Genomic DNA, 16,804 nt, shown 5'->3' with positions numbered 1-16,804 from the left:
CGCCTCATGGACAGGCATACCATTTTGATCTGGGTGCTGTCTGTCAGCTGCTGCACGGTGTAGGCATCCTCTGAATTGTACTGCAGCAGGATCGCCATTTGGAACGTGGATGCCTTTGAAGCCCCCCATGTAAGGAGAAGAGAACAATTTAAACACACGGGGAAAAGATCTGCAAATACAGAGCCTGAGTTGACCAAACAAATTCTTCAAACAGATGCAAAAAGCATAGCAGATCTATTTAAAAGGGACACGGTGTTGTGCTGCCACTACGAAGCCATATTTTACTGAAGGGCAAGTCATTTCCTTCCCTTTCAGACATTCAAATGATTGTGAATTTTCTTCTAAACTGTGCTGTGTATGCAAATATACACCGTACATGCATCCACACTTATTTGTACAGACATACCTGTTACATAGAGACATGAAGTATGAATCTTCAATTTGAATATGTGTTACTATTTTTTTGGGGGGGCGTTGAAACAGGGTCTATTTAGTTTAGGCTGGCCTTGAACTTGTGGGAACTCTCCTGCCACAGCCTCTTGAATGCTGGGATTACAGGCCTGTGCCACCATGTCCAGCTTTTTTTTGTTTTTTAAACCCTAAGTACTTTATTGTGACAAAGCAAGAAAAGTCTGACACAGTTTATAGCAATCACAGCCGCCCCTGGCCCAGCACCAGATTGTGTACCAGGTAGTCCGTGATGCTTGGGTTAAGACCCTGGCCACCTTGAAAAGAAGCTGACAATGAGCTGTGGCCTGTCCTATGCGGCCACAACAGCTGAGATTCTGGCTCTCCACCTACGAGCCAGAATCCGGAGAAAGTCTCTTAATTAATTGGGCCTATTTTCTCATCTGCAAACTGGAAATAGTCTAGTTGCGCAGTTATTATTATTCGGCACTGAGCACTGCTATCAGCACTGGTGGTCTTGATCGATGTGAAACTGCTCTGTTAAAGGGAAAGACTCAGTACATGTATTTCTAGCTTCTTAAGCCACCATCTGGACATGTGCACAGCGCCAACAGCATGAGAGACAGTATCCATCAAACTTTCACTGCTGCGAGGCAGACACACCAATGTCCCCACTTAGTGCAGGGAAGGTAAGGCTCAGTGACATGAACATGGTTCCACTCCTTGGACGGTGGCACCCGTGGTTTGCCCTCTGCACTACCTGATGACAAACAACTCGAGATTCTGTCATGGGAATTACCTGATTCTGACTGCTACTATTTGTCTTATCTTCACTTAGAATTTAAACTATCTCCCCCCAAAATAAAAAGGTGATCGTACCTGCAAGGTGTATCTGTTTTTGAAGCAGTTAGTTACCAGTTCTCCCTTGGACAGCTGATATAACCAGGTCAATTTCCTGCCACTGTGACGACTGGCGTAGAAAGCTGTGAATCGCTGATAACTACGTTCCAACTGGATGGAAGCAGAGTGTTGGTTATATGACACTCATTCCTAAACACGCATTTCAGCCAGCACTTCTAAGTACACACTGCTGGGCTTACAGCACAGCACTGGTGCCCCCATCAAAGGAATACGAATGTCAGCGGTGTGACTTCCTCGGAAAGCACTGCAGACACCGGAGGATGAAGTCAAAGCAGGTGTCAGCTTCCAGCCCAGTAGGTGCCACTGAGTGCTTGTTATGGAAGCACACAGGCTCTGCTTCTAAGAGTAAATGGGCACCACAGCCTGGGACAGAGACGCCCAAGCCTTCAGCCTCTGCCACCCTAGACCACAGCCACCTTTCCCTTCTCCACTGCCCAGCTACACAGGACGAAGCCCTACCTCAGATGGCAAGGCGAATGTGCACGACTGCTGGAAGGGCCATGACCCGGAGCTCAGGACCTGGATACTAAAATCCACTGTGGGACAAAATTTGGGAATGCATTTAGTCAGTCTCATAATCTAAAAAAGCAGACTGCTCTCTTTAATATGGAACACTACACATTACATGGAAAATCCTGCTTGAATATAAAATCAAGAACAGAATATATAATTTCAACTCACTTTACTCAATTAAAATTAGTAAAAAGTGGAAGAGACAGATATTCTCTTCCTTCAGGGTGAGACTTCCAGTTTTGCCCAATGTAGAGCCGTGGCACCCTGTTACTTTGCTGTGTCTGTGGATCATTCTTTGCAGTGACCGATTCAGCCTACTTGGGCCACATCCGGGGTGACAGACACAACAGCCCCCAGTGCAAGGGTGCTGCAAGCCCAGGTACCCGCTGCCTTTCCTATGGCATGTGCCCCACTTACTCCTGCGGAAGACACAGTGGAGATGCGTCTAATCTAAAACTCACAGCAGCGGTTTCATCCTACCCAGTAGCTGCCAAGTCCACAGCAGCATGTCAAACTTAACAACAGGAGAGCCTTTCAAACTGAGAAGAACAAAACTCCACTTTTCATTTCAAATGACCAAGATTATCCTGATGATGTCAGCATAAGCCTGATGCCCGCTAGCAGAGCAAGACCTCAGAGTACGGCCCACTTTACTCTATCTCTATTCTACAGGCCAGAGGGAGTCCTGAGAATTAAAACAGTTCTAAAATGGATCCAAACCTAGGTGCAAAGCAGGACAACGCTGAACAAGTCCGGGGGTCCCTCATCTGTATTTGGGCTGAGAGGTCAGTAAGCATAAGAGGCGTGCACTCGGAACCCAGATGCTGGGCACTGTGGCCCCAGGCTGCCGTATGATGTGAGCTAAGACCTCGGATTGGCAAAGGCTGTCTTCGAGTGGTGGAACGTTTTGCTTCTTCATCTCTGAACTTCAGACAGAACGTCTACCCTCACTTGCCCCCTTATTATTTCTCATCTGCTGTGAAAGAAGCCCAGAATCACTCCATACTCACAGTCCAGGGGTTCCGAATTCGTCAGGTGCTTCTTGAACTGCTCATTCAAGTCTTTGCTTACGCCGATGTCTTGAAACATTCGCTGAAGTTTGGAGGTATATTCAAAACCACAAGCTTGCTGAAATGAATCCAGGGAATTGTCTCATGAATTTGTACAGAAATATAAATGTATAAAAGAAGCTTAGAGAAATCACAGTATAATGCATACTTAATTGTACTAAAATTAGTAACATTTAGTTATGTTTTATGGTATAAATATATACCAATTCAAATTAAAACACTCAGCTATGCGAGGTGGTGACTGTCTGTAATCGTAACTATTTATTTTGGGTTGTTTTTCTGGTAATGGAGATTGAACTCAGGACCTTGTGCTTGCAAGGCAAGTGCAGTGCCACTGAGCTAAATCCCTGGCCCCTGTAATCTTAACTCTTAAGGAGGCTGAGGTAGGAGGATCACAAGTTGGAGGCCAGCCTGGGCAACTTAGTGAGAGACTGTCTCAAAATGAAATGGGTATGGGGCTATAGCTCAGTGACAGAGTGCTTGACTAGCAGTACACAAGGCCCTGGCAAGGCAAAGCAAGGCAAAGCAAAGCAAAGCACCCCACACCACTACAGAAGAGAATTCTAGGCGGAAGTTAGGTCTTCATATACCAAACAACCATTATCGGAGTACCTAGGAGGAAGATACCCTAATACTGTGATGGGAACAAGGTGAAACGATTTGTCTCTCAGCACTGCACTCTTGGCGAATGCTGAGGTGGCAGAAGTGAGGAGGACTCAACAGCAGATGTCAGGCCTGACCCTCCTGCAGGCGGCACAGAGCCAGCGCAAGGCGGCCTGCACAGCGCAGGCATGGGAGGCTCCAAGAGAGGCAGAGGGAAAGCACCGCTGGCCCAATGGTGTCGTGGGTTTCAGTAGCACACAGCACAGTTCACACTGTGCAGGCTCCTCTGCCCACACCGGAAGCCTGGAGAAACAAACAGCTCTGCAGCAACACCCAGACCCTGGCTCTCGGGAAGGGCCAAACTCACCTTCAGCTTAGAGATCATGCTGGCCTCGGCGTCGTCACTGGCGCTGTTCTGATGCACCAGCCTCTTGGCCAGCATCTTTGCGTAGAACTTCTGGAACACATCTTTGTCCTCGATGTACTTGAAGACAACCATCTGGCAACACCCAGAGAACAGGTTAGCAACCCCGCACCCAAGCTGACGAGCTGCATGCTGGTGGCCAGAGCGGGCTCGGTCTCAGTTGGGCCTGTGTGCCAGTGTGGAGGATGGCAACAGCTCTGTCCGAGTGCTCACAGCAAGCATTCTCATCAGCCCCTCAAATCACACCATGCTGACTAGACTCTGCCCCAGGAGGGAAAATGCCAGCACTGAGTAATGGCTGCATGTAAGGAGCAAAGCACAGAGCGAAAAGGGAGTCACTGATGATCACTGTACACCCCTTGGATGCTCTACGTACACAGTTCCACGCACAGCCTGGAAACTAGCCCCTGAAAACGGGTTTCTAACACAAAGGTAGGAAGACCTTACCACTTGATTGAGTGTGTCTTCCAGCTCTGCCTCTTCTGGGTTCTTGGAACTGAAATTTGACAGAAGGCAGTGTGTTTTAAAACAAAGGACCGGAAATTCACCCGAGCACCCTTAGCCCAGTCACCCTATGAGAACATGGCTTGGAGCTCAAATGACCAGCACTACTGCTGATGGCAACCTGGCAACCTCTCCTTCTAATCCCATGAGGGGACAGCAGGCTGTGAAATGACCACCCAGAAGAGCCAAGGGAAAAGCAACATAAGAGATTTATAAAAAGCTTCTGAAACAGGAATGAAATTTTCCTTTAAAATAATCCACTTCCATATCAGTAAATGAAACCTACTTTTCTAATTGCTTTTTACAGCCTGTGTTAATCCATCTTTGTTTTGTTTTTTTTTGGTTTTGGTACTGGCGATCAAACTCAGGACCTCACGCTTGTGAGGCAGGCAGTGGAACCACTGAGCTAATAAATCCCTGGCCCCGTAATCCACCTTTGAAAAAACAAAAAGGCACATGCTTCCCATTTTAAGGGCCTAACAACGAAAGATGATGATAGAGCTTAAAGTAGTCTACAGAAGTCTGTAGTTGTATCTACAGAGCTGATGACTGTCTTTAAGGACTGACTCATTCCTGCTATGAACAAACACAGTAATCAAAGGTGACCTCGGGGTAAATGAAGTTTTTTCTTGGAAGAGTTCTTCATAAATGAGACTCCTTAATTCATACAAAATGAAAGAGCTGCCAAACAAGTGCTGCTGGCATTCTGAATTAAGAACCTCCAGCCATGCTCTCCTTTGCAGGTGGCAGGCGGGACACTTTCTCCCTGGATGCCCCTCCCCAGTGTGGCTGGAGGAACGACACACTGCTACCCTGACTGCTTCAGCGGCCTTCAAGGAGAACACCTCAGGGACTTGAGTAAGGCAGTGGTCGTACAGACAGCGTGGACAGAGGACACCTAACTGTTCTGTCCAACCAACCCAAGACCACATACAGCATCGTCTCCATATTGAATTAGTCACATTACAATGCAGCTTAAAAAAGTGACGTCAAGTCCTAAGAAGCATTTTAGTAAGTCCTTTTTCTTTCTTCGACAGGATCATTAGTGCGTCTGAATGGAACTGCTAAATAATACATTAGACCAGCATGGTAATAAACAGAAATAACTACAATTTCTCACTGGCATCAGGGAATGACTTTCTGGCAAAGTTAAAAGAGCTATTTAAAAAATTAATTAATTAAAACTAATGTTTAAAAAAGGGATAGCTATTGACCCCTACCAAACTTTTTCTCCCATCATCGACCAAGGAGACCACATAGTTCACGGTTGCCACAGGGAATGATCTTGGATTTGTTCTTGCTGAGCAGCTTTACATTCCTGGGAAGCTGTGTACAACAGTTTGCACAAGGACTCTAGTGCGCTGCTAACTTTGGGCTGCTGGCATTTTAGGACATTTGCAGCTCTCTTAAGTGAGGCTTGCTTATGGGCTTTCTTTTTAAGAGTAGGAAAAGCGCAAGGACCCAAGTTTGATCCCTGGTACCAAAAAAAAAAAAAAAAGAGTAGGAAGAATTTATTGGGAGAAAGAAAGCTTCTGCTTAAGAGAGACAGAAGGGGAACTGGAAAGTGGGTTGTCCCACTTGTGGGCTTTCTATGCTGGGTGTGAGGCATTGGAGTCTTTGTTTTGTTTTTTTGTAATGAGGCCGTGGTAGCTTCTGAGAGCTGTTTAAATGCTATTTACTAGTAGAATCAAAACCAGCTCAATCTGGGGATGTGCGAAATTACTGCAACAGAAAGCCAGGAGATCGACTCCCTTCATGAAAATCTTCAACATTTGTTGTGACAGCTGGGACTGTGAAGCAAACCGTGACCACTTCTGAAGGGAACTACGAAAGGGAAGGCAACTTGGAGGGAAACCAGGGACAAACACGCAAAATTCAAACTTGCAGAGACACAAAGCTTGGGAGAGCACCAGAGCTGAGCATGTCATCTCCACCTCTCAATACACTCAGATGAGCAGGAGGAGACGGTGGAAAAGTCATGACTAAGAATCAGCAACACAGCTACGCACCAAATGAAAAGCGATCTTTGAAACACATAGTCACGAAGTACTGAAGAACACTTCTGGTGTTCACAAACAGCCACTGGGAGATGTTACAGATTTAACTGGAAATGTGATGTATCTTTCTCATCTTGAAAGGTACAAAGATTACACTTTCATGTATGTAAAACGGAATGTCTACTTTAATTCCTCATATAAAAGCTAAGATTGGTATACTAAGAAAAAGCAGTCATTTAATACCTTTTCTTCAACAAGGAATCACAGTACCGAGCCAGCAACTCAGGAGATTTACTGGACGACTGAGCCATTTTGGTAACTGCATTGTTGTTGATGAAGCGACCACAAGCCTGTGTTACACAGAAGACAGTTAGAGGACAGCGACCCACCCTCCTGTGCTTCCAGAAGGCACAACAGCAACTGACTCACTTTATCCAGTGCAGCCACAAAGCCGGCATCGTTGTTGAAGGCTGACATCACCAGAGCGTTGTATTTTTTATGAACATCCAGCACTGTCTGTACATACATTTTGGGGTCCTTCGAAAACAAGAAAAAAATTGGCTATTGGGAATTGAACTGCACATTAATGAGCCACTATGAAATGTTCTAAAAGGCTTATTAGGCGCATCTTCCAAGAAGTTATGAGTATGATCAGAAATACTTTCGGTTTTACCACTGAAACACACAGGACGTTCTGTTTGTATATAACAGAAAAGAAACTATATCTGCCAGACTCAAAATTAAATACTGATTTCAAGCCTACATTAAAAATAGCAAAGACGGAGTGGGGGATTTAGCTCAGTGGTTCCTCCGCCTGGCTCAAAAAAGCAAGGACCCGAGTTCGATCCCCGGTACCAAAAAAAAGCAAAAGACGGGGCTGGGGATTTAGCTCAGTGGTTCTGGCACCTGCCACTACTGTAAATGAAAGGTCCTGAGTTCACTCCCCGGTACCAAAAAAAAAAAGAAGAAAAAAAAATAGCAAAGACAGCTGGTTGTGGTGGTGCCACCTGCCATTAATTCCAGCACTCAGAGGCTGAGATAGTGGCCAGCTCAAGGCCAGCCAGGGGTATAGGGCAAGACCTGCTCAAAAAGCAAAAAACAAAACAAAAAAACCCAGGAATAGCAAAAATGCAGAGCGATTTTGAAAATAAAATTTTTAAAGTGCAAAGTGACAGGTTTGTTCAGACATTTTTTTTTTTCTGTTGTTGAAAATTCAAATTCTAAACTTTGACTGGGAAAACCAACCAGCCAGTGAGATCACAATCTAGGATGCAGCTGGGCAGGTGAGCCAAGAATGAGGCAGGCTTGGTCAGAGGACAGCAGGGGTGGGCAGATTGGGCAAACAGGAAGAGGAAGTGGATGTGCAATGGGCGGAGCCTTGGGCACCAGGCTGGTGGGAAGAGGGCATCGCCTGACAGCAGTCACAGAATGGAAGGAGGGGGAAAGGCAGCCACCGGCGAGGGCAGGCAGCGATGCTCCAGGAGGCATGAGATAAAAACACCCTGTGGCTGACACTGAGCACTTCCTGTGTACCAGACTCCTGAGGCTGCACAAGGACCGTCACACCCACAGGTGAGGTGGACACAACTGCTACCCCCACTTCACAGTTGGAGGAACAAGTCAGAGCTATGCATCTGGCCCAGGCTCAGGAACAGGCAGGTGACTCGAGTCCGACATGGTCTCTATAGCTTTGCAAAGGGAAAAGGCCCAAGGGCCAAATCAGAACGACACTGGTGACAAAAGCAGTACAGCAGGCCAGGAGCCAAGCGATGGAGGTCTGTCACAGCACAGCTAGTAGCGCTCTGCCACTGTCCCCAAGTTCCCAATGTATTAATTTGTAGCATTCAGAAATGGGGAACCAGAACCCCCCAAATTCTCATTATTCTGGATTTTGGGTAACATTTTACTTGTTTTTAAGTAATAAATAATCACTCAGAGGATAACTTTATAACAGAAAAATTACTGAAAGTTTCAGAGATTTTCTACTCTAAAAAAAGACACAATAAACACAAGATCTATTACGACCACTATGGCTGAGCCAGAGTTTCCATAGCTTTCTGATTTTGTGTCTTCCCTATGCCTGTCTTCAGCCACACTGATGCATTATTGTGCGAATTCAGGTAAGGGGGCACTCTGATTTCTCGGTGAGGTGAACAGCATGTCAAAGTGCCAATTTAAGGATTTTGTTTGCTTTCAAAACTTGCAGTTTTTGTAATACCACTCACAGGATTAGTATAAAGCATATTTTGTATATATACATATGAACTCCCCCCCCCCCCCCAGTACCAGGGATCGAATTCAGGACCTGTGCTTGCAAGGCAGGCGCAGCGCCACTGAGCTAAATCCCCGGCCCCTGATCACTTACTTTTTATAAGAATCACTCACCATTAGCAGCAGACAAGGAGGTACCTACTGAGTGGCCCTTGAGGCTCCCAGCAAGGCCAGCCCTTGCCTGTGCCTGCGCAGCACACTGCCCTGGCTGCCTTCTCAGAACCAGTGATGACTCTACACCTACTGCTACCGTGTGTCTCAGGAGAATGACAACACTTTCTCCTCATTTCTCAGGTTTTCTAAACTAATTTTTGTTAGATTTTAGATTTGGAAAAACATAAATTTCCCAAGAAATGCCCAGAAGGACTTTCTGAGTGGGAAGAATTCTTTGCCAACAGCTAAGCAGTCTTTAGTCCAAATCCAAGGTTCTCTGTACTGAAGAAGACCCAGCATGGCAAGGGCAGGTGGACAGGGATGTGGTGTTGGAATGGGAGCTGCAAGGGTAAGAGCATGCCCGAATCCTGGGCCGGGAAGGGTGGACTCTGAGGGCCAGAGAGAGGCCACTCAGGAGCTTCCAGGCAGGAGTCCCCTTATCTAAGCAAGTCTTCTCTCAGTCTTGACACTTCCCAGGGAGTTTCTCCAGCCTACCACAATAGGGACACTCACAATCTGCCCCTGTTGGTCTCTCTCGTAGGGCATCAGCTCAGTGAGGCCCTGAGGCTTGTATGATGCTCACACAACTTCACACAGAAAAAATATACTTCATGAGTCTAACATAAGTTCTATTTATCTTATCCATCCTTAAAAAGATAAACAGTAAAAAAGAAGACACATGGGGTTTGGGGTTCAAGGTTCAAGGGCTCTTATCTTGTGGAGAGCCTGTGTCTTTCATTGGGCCAGAGACCACAAGACCAGGTCATGCCATGAGTGCTAAGTCTTCTGAGAACAGCAGGTAGCAACAACAGATCCACCCCAGCAACATGGGGCTGGCTTGTCCACAGTCCTTGCCTCTGGGTAATCTTTTTATTTTGGTACTGGGGATCGAACTCAGGACCTTTTCGAGGCAGGCAGCTGATAAACCTTTGATCATCACCATTTCCTGACCCCTGCTCTATGGCTCGTGGGCTTTCACCCAGGTTAAAAAGCCCAGCACAGGAGCACTGTTACTCCTGGGCTTGGACTTGGGTTACACACCCAAGGCTCCCATCTCTTCTGCAGTCAGCTGTACACTGAGACCAGGGCTGTGATGCAGACCTTCTATAGGTGGAGACAAGAAAATCGCCCCACCTGTGAAAAATTAGCTAGAGAGACTCTCACAGTCTGCCTTGAGTGGTTTGGTCCACAGGGATGTGACACACATCCCTAAGATCTTGGAAGGCATGGCATATGGAGAACCTAGGCCAGTGGTGGTGAACCTGTGGCATGTGTGCTCCAGTGGGCTGTTTGTATCATTGAACGCTCTAAAAAATTCGCCCTTACTGACCTAGACTGTTAAAGCCATGGGCTGTGGGCCTTGATTTTACTCTTCTTTCTTCTTTTGAATATATTAGAAAATTTCCATATTAGAACTTTTTAATGTACAGGTTTTAAGATAATACTAGGAAGGAAATGGTTGTTTTGAGACAAAAGAAATTACTACAGCAAATCAAACTAACAAATGTAATTGCACAAAGAACCAATGCTTGCTGAAAACTTAAATCGGTTTCAGTATCATATGCCTAAATTTATGAAGGGTAGGTCAAGGATGGTTTGTATTTATTATGTCTTTTGTCACAGATTACCATTTTCTCTAAAAGAGAAATACACAGTTGTCATTCAGAGGGAAGACTTTAATCACCACACAAAGTCATTCTTGAAGCATGTCCCTGCCCAAATTAGTCCTCATGCCGCCTCAAACTAAATTCTAATTTAAATCTTTCTGTGTATTTACAAGACTTGAAGTGACCGCCAATCGGCTCACGGCCATCTAGGGACCGAGTGAGCGTCTTCTTCCTTTTTAGTATTTTTGATTGTAACTCAGAAATGTCCAATCTGCAGACCATCTCTTAGACACAACCATGGGCTTTGCTATGCCAGATCACTCCTAGTTCTTTTGCGCACCTGCATTTTCATTCATCCCTAGGTAAGGTGAAGTCTCTCCTCAGCCTTTTCAAATCACCCTGCAAACGCCACAACTATAAGCTGGCTAGGGTCAGGCTAAATGATCAGAGATAAAAACACTGAATTTTGCAAGAACTGGGAAAACCAGAGCATGCTTTAGAAAGGAACCATTAACCTGGTTCAGACACAGGAAGAGAGGAGGAGGTGCCTGTCTCAAATGAGGATAGGTGGGAGAAGGTGCCTATACCACTAAGAGGCCTTTCATTTAAGTCTTTTTTTTTTTTTTTTTAAATCATCTCCAACCCAAGTTCTGAAGCCAAAACACTGAATGTCTTAATTGTGATGTGGTTCTAGATCCCACTTGCTAATTTTCTACTGAAAAACATGCCTGTCAGAGCCACTTGGTTTTGTTCCTGCCTGCGCAAGGCTCTGTCTTAAGTGCTTCCTCTCTGTGTCTCCCACCCCAATCCTGGATCCAGTAGCTCCTGAAAATTTCTCCCTTTGTCTTGAAGCTGCAGAACAGCGCTCACAACTATGTTTCCCAGTCAGCCTCCGCAGCCCAACACCCTAGCACTACACCTGACGGCCTTGGTGAAGTCCAAGTATCTGTAAACCCACTTCCACCGGATGATGTCTACCCCAACTCCACTCACATGGCTTTCTTGCTTCCGCGTCTGCCCTAATGATGGAGAGTAATGAAACACTCTCAGAACATGATTTGTGCTTGCTCATGAACTATCTCTGCAGGGGATTGAGCAACCATGTGTTCCAAGTTCAAGGTGGAACCAACTATACAAGCTCCAAGTCTGCATTACTTGATTCTTTCCTGAGCTGTTTTGGCTTTGTGTTACAAGCTGGTGTCAGGGAAGACAATGAAAACGGACCCCGACTCCATGTATGAGCCCAAACACATTACCAGTGTTCTTTTGGATGGGGCACTGAGAAAGTATTCTCAGTTCTGAATAGAAAGAAGGTTGAGCGAGTAGCTGATGGCACTTCCCAGAGCTGACTACTGACTGTTTTATGCAAGCTCTCTTGTGTGGATCAGAAAAACTCAGAGGCAAGAATTTCTCTCTCAAGAGCATCTGACTACACTGCCTGAACTTTGAGCTCTGCTCTGAGTTTTGTTCCTCCCTGATTTAGCCAATATATCTTGTATTTTAGGTATCATGTAAGCAGCACTAAATCTTTCTGAGAATGATGAGTACGATTAAAACAAAAATACCAATACCCTACTCCACACAAGGCCTCATACTAAGTTCCAAAGACACGTAGGAGGATGGGGCCATGTCCTAAGTTCAGATGTCAGTGCAAATGTCTTATAAACTATCCAGTGTGCTATTATTTCAAGGGGGAGATTCTACCACTGTAAGGTGATAGAAGGTTTCGTGGAAGAAACTGCATCTGAGCTGGTATTTTGGAAGATACATCTAAAGAGTGTCAAGTTCTTGAGTTTAGACAACATGCATAACTGAGTCACAGAAAGGGGACAGTGGTCAGTTAGCAGACGGGTGCTCTCCTCACCACTTCCCCTGCCACTGCCAGTTACTTGGTGCTGAGATTAGAGGAATTCAAACTATGAAAAGTATAAAATGAAGATAATGAAGTATGAGCTTTACGGGGATTTACAATCTATGGAGGAGCGATGCGAAGCTCAGAAGTTAGAAACGATTACAAAATGGTGATGAATTTCATCAATGCCATAGGGCTTAGGAGGGCATGGTTAAGGGGTGCTCTTTTTAGAAGGGAGAATTTGAGCTGGCCTTAAAGAAAGGAGACCAAGCTAAGCAGACAGCAGGACAGTTGTGTGACAAGTAGAGACATCAGTAGGAGGGGAAAGGAAACCTCAACATGCCAGTCTCATGGGGAGACAAGGGTCAGTACAATGAGGAAATTACAGGAGAATTTTTGGTACCGGGGATCAAACTCGGGACCTTGGACTTGAGAGGCAGGCGGCAGAACCACTGAGCTAAATCCCCAGCACAGGAGGATTTTTGTTTAGTGTAATATTGTAATTTCATCTAGTATCAAAACAAAGTTTTATTTAAAACAAAAGATAAAGAACAGAGTATAACTAATATATAAGCAGTGTTTTTGAAAGGTTAAACTGTAAATTTTTGTGGAAGATGAATGCAAGGAAGGAGATGCAAGACCATTTGGCCAGAGAAACAATGGGGCTCAGATGAAGGTGGTGGCCCTGGGCCTGGAGAGACAGCCACAGCCATGCAGAGAGGCTCCTCCAGCCTTCTGCACCTGGCATCCCAACATGCTAAGTGAGGACTGAGGAGGCGCTGAGCCCCTGCCCAAAAAGGCTGCTGACAGGAGGCTGTCTCCTGGCTCCAGAGGGGTTCTGAGGTCCAGGCCCCACAGGAAATGATGTCTCATTAGATTGCCCAGTCTGGCACGTGCAAAGATGAGGGCACGGTGACTCTGCACTGCAGGCACCACCCTGTAAGTCACGGCAGGAAGAGGTAGCTTTCAGATGGACTGGCGACACAGTTGGTCAACTAAGCAAATGGGATCGTGGAGATCTAATAATGAGACCCAAAGGCAAGACATTTCAATCTGGAATTCTTCCTATCGAGACTAGAATGCCCCAAGTGTTTACTGAATGAATGCAAACCATTATTTAGATTTTATTTGCAAAATGGATGGGGCCCATCTTCCTCCTGTATTTTAGTACAGATTATTTTTCTTTTTTTTCTTTTTCTTTTTTTTTTGGTACTGGGGATCGAACTCGGGTCCTTGTGCTTGCAAGGCAGGCAGCGGAGCCACTGATCTAAATCCCCAGCCCCAGATTATTTTTCTAAAAAAGTTTACTTCTCAACTATCAAACACATCTGTTGTGCTTTTGGCCCATCAGTGCAAGCACACAAGAACTTTCAATGTTTTGACTTCTAAAAAAAAATCTTATGAGGGCCAGGGATTTAGCCCAGTGGTTTCATCCCCTGCCTCCCAAGCGCAAGGACCTGAGTTTGATCCTTGGTACCAAAAAAACAAAAAACAAAACAAAACAAAGATCTTATGATCATTTAAAATGTGCTGATTTGCTTTCAGGCCCACTCCCTTTTCAGTCCAGAAGTCACAGATGGTTACTTGCCTATTAAACAACAATCCTATCTTTGTTTGGCTTGTAACCAGTTTTATATCCCACCTTGGACTATCTTTGTGTACAGGGCTCCTCAGATCCTGGCGTCCCAATGCAACACACTAACTGACCCTCGGCACAGCAGCCCACTGCTCTCTCCCCAGAGGCTGGAGGGGACCTGCCAACACAATGCACTGACCTACTTTGGTGCCAGGCACCCTGGAGGGCCCTCCTCCTCAGGGAGCTCTGTGTTGACATCTGGCCTGCCAAGACATGGCCATCTAAAAACAGCACAGGCTGGAGGGTTCATCTTTCAGCTGTTGGGCACTAAGGGGTATGGCTAGTTTTCATCAGGTGCCCAGGGAAATGCCGCAGGAAATTCCCCTTGAGCCGATTATTCAGGAATAGCCTTTCATTTTGTGATTGCTTTTAAATATATTTTTAAAAAATCCTTAACAGAAGCGGATATGTAGGCTTTGAAGTATCTGCCACAAGAAATAGTTTGAATATGATAGTGATAAGAACCTCAATCTAGGCCAGATATTAGCAGGAAAGCTTACTTTCCAACTGAATGGTGTAAATGGAATCACAGAAGGACTAGATGGATAAGAAACTTTATTTGAGCCTCTCAGAGATCTTTAGTTAATAAAGGACATTTTGGGCCCAGAGCATGGTGCATATCTCGGGAGACTGTGGCAGGGATTGCAAGTTTGAGTCCAGCCTGGGTAAATGAGGCCCTGTCTCAAAGTAAAACAGGAAGGGGTGAGGATACAGTTTTATGGTCAAGTGCTTGCCAGTGCGAGACCCTCAGTATGACCCCCAGCGCTACTGCAAGAACAAAACAAAACAAACACTTGGAATTTAACATAAGTAGTACCATTCAGAGCAAGACTGAAGATTGACATGTGAAGAAACTTTTTTGCCCTTAAAAAAAATGACTTAAACCAGGCATGGTGGCACACACTTGTAATCCCAGCACCAGGCCTAGAACTTTCGGCAATCCTCCTGCCTCAGCCCCCCAAGTGCTGAGATTACAAGAGTGTGCTCTAATCCATGATTTTAATCCATGTCTGATGAAATACTAAACTCATCATGTAACTCGTTTCAAGGAAAGTCAAGTCATTTACCTGGCTCTGCTGTCCACAGAATAAAACTGAGTTCTGAGGCAAACTGTGGAAAACTGCCTGTTACTGAAGGATGTTGCCAACTCAGGCTGGCCCTTCTGAATCCCTAGGCTGTGTGAACCTGTGTCTATCAGTCTCCCACCTGATTCTGGGGAGTAAACTAGGGCCTTTATATCGAGATGCATCTCCAGTCCTCTTTTCAGTTTTTGGGGTTTTTTTGGTACCGGGGATCGAACTCGGCACCTTGTGCTTGTGAGGCAGGTATCGGAACCACTGAGCTAAATCCCCAGCCCCCTCCTTTCAGTTTTTAAAATTTTGAGACAGGGCCTCACTAAATTAAGTAGCCCAGGCTGGGCTTGTTCTTGCAATCCTCCTGCCTCAGCCTTCCAGAGTGCTGAGACCACACACATATACCACCACTACCAGCATGTGTCAGACCTTTTAAACAGGAACCTTCAGTTTGGAGGTAAGAGAAGTCATCAAAATATAAGGATAATTAAAAAAATGTTTTTCCTCTTTGCAATACTGAAGACTGAACCCTTATAGCACTGAGTTATACTCCAGCCCCTTTTATTCTGAGAAAGTCTCACTTTATTTTGCCCAAGTTGGTCTCAAACTGGCAATCCTCCTGACTCAGCCTCCCAAAGGGTTGTAGTTATAGGTGTGTGCCATCACATCCAGTGAGTTTTTAAATTACATATTTAAAAAACTGTGTACACCTGTGAAGAGTAACACACATCACTGCGGAGGGCTATGTCCCATTCCACCCCTCAGCACACACTACTTGTTCACAGAGTCCTGCAGGGCAGACATTTGTTACTCTGTTGTTTTTTTTTAACTCGGGACCTTCTGCTTGCGAGGCTGGTGGCAGCACCCTGAGTTAAATCACCAGTCCTCTGTTACTCTGTTCTTAAGAACCTGCCAGGAACAGGAGAAGCAACCTGCTGAGGGTCACAGTAAATGTCAGGGCTGGGATTCAACCCCAGGCAGACTAGTCCAGACTAGGGGCTTATACTTAAACTAATAGTGAATCTGTCTTTTCACTTAAAGATCTTTTTCACAACACCACTACTAAGCCAACACCCTCCCATATTCAAAGTTAATCATTTTATAAACATAAAGGAAGGGCTTGACATTCATCCTGAATGAGGCAGCAACCTCCAAATTCAATGTGGGAAAACAATCTCCCCAAGACAATACCAAAGTACAGTTTCAAAAAAATATCCTATGGAGAATTTTTTCATAAAATTAATAGGAAGCACAACAAAATTAGAGAGAGAAAAGTTTTCTGAACTCAAGCATAAGAACCAACTGCATTTTAGAACCTTTTCTTCTCATTAGTTCTCCCAAACACTTTTAAAAATAAAATCCATGACAGGAACAACTGATCCAAGTCTTGGAAAAATGTGACACTTGCTATGTAAAACTATCATGTGAACTACAGAAAACCTAGCACAGTTTGAGGGCTGGGGGAGCATGAGAAATGCTGGGAATGCCAGGGCCATTAAGGTGCCAACAGCCTTGTGACCTCACCACAATCCCTGAGAGGCACAACTTGGGCTGCAGTGGCAGAGCGAGTTTCTAGTAGCTTTTCTTTCTGTTGAGGGAGTCAAGAACAATGAGGTGCAAAGGAAAGACCTCAGTCCCTAAAAGGCGGCAGAGAATGATTTATGGATGCACTTGCTAAGTAAAAAGGTTTGCAAACTTACTTCAAAAAGCCAAAACAAGTTCCCAGAGAGTTTTAGGAAAAGTCGTAACTTCTTGGATTTGTAAATGGGGAC

General features: G+C 45.2%; 1 protein-coding gene across 7 annotated transcripts in view; it reads right to left on the bottom strand.

Moving 5' to 3' along the window:
- The window catches only part of Cul1 (cullin 1), a 101,849-nt gene that overhangs the window by 6,400 nt on the left and 78,645 nt on the right, over positions 1–16,804 (bottom strand). For all 7 annotated transcript variants that reach the window (XM_087207789.1, XM_087207790.1, XM_087207788.1 and 4 more), the window contains 8 exons: positions 6,870–6,977; positions 6,684–6,790; positions 4,387–4,435; positions 3,883–4,014; positions 2,853–2,970; positions 1,789–1,865; positions 1,288–1,419; positions 21–113 (listed from right to left, as the gene is read on the bottom strand). In XM_087207789.1, the coding sequence (XP_087063915.1) occupies positions 21–113; positions 1,288–1,419; positions 1,789–1,865; positions 2,853–2,970; positions 3,883–4,014; positions 4,387–4,435; positions 6,684–6,790; positions 6,870–6,977 (816 nt within the window). The remainder of the gene's footprint in view (positions 1–20; positions 114–1,287; positions 1,420–1,788; positions 1,866–2,852; positions 2,971–3,882; positions 4,015–4,386; positions 4,436–6,683; positions 6,791–6,869; positions 6,978–16,804) is intronic.

The sequence above is a fragment of the Heterocephalus glaber genome, unplaced genomic scaffold, assembly GCF_053883595.1.
Source record: "Heterocephalus glaber isolate CG9 unplaced genomic scaffold, H.glaber_assembly_v1.0 deba00000818, whole genome shotgun sequence".
Taxonomy (NCBI): Eukaryota; Metazoa; Chordata; class Mammalia; order Rodentia; family Bathyergidae; genus Heterocephalus; species Heterocephalus glaber.
The sequence above is the reverse complement of the archived record's forward strand: the minus strand, read 5'-3'. Positions and strand labels throughout refer to the sequence as shown.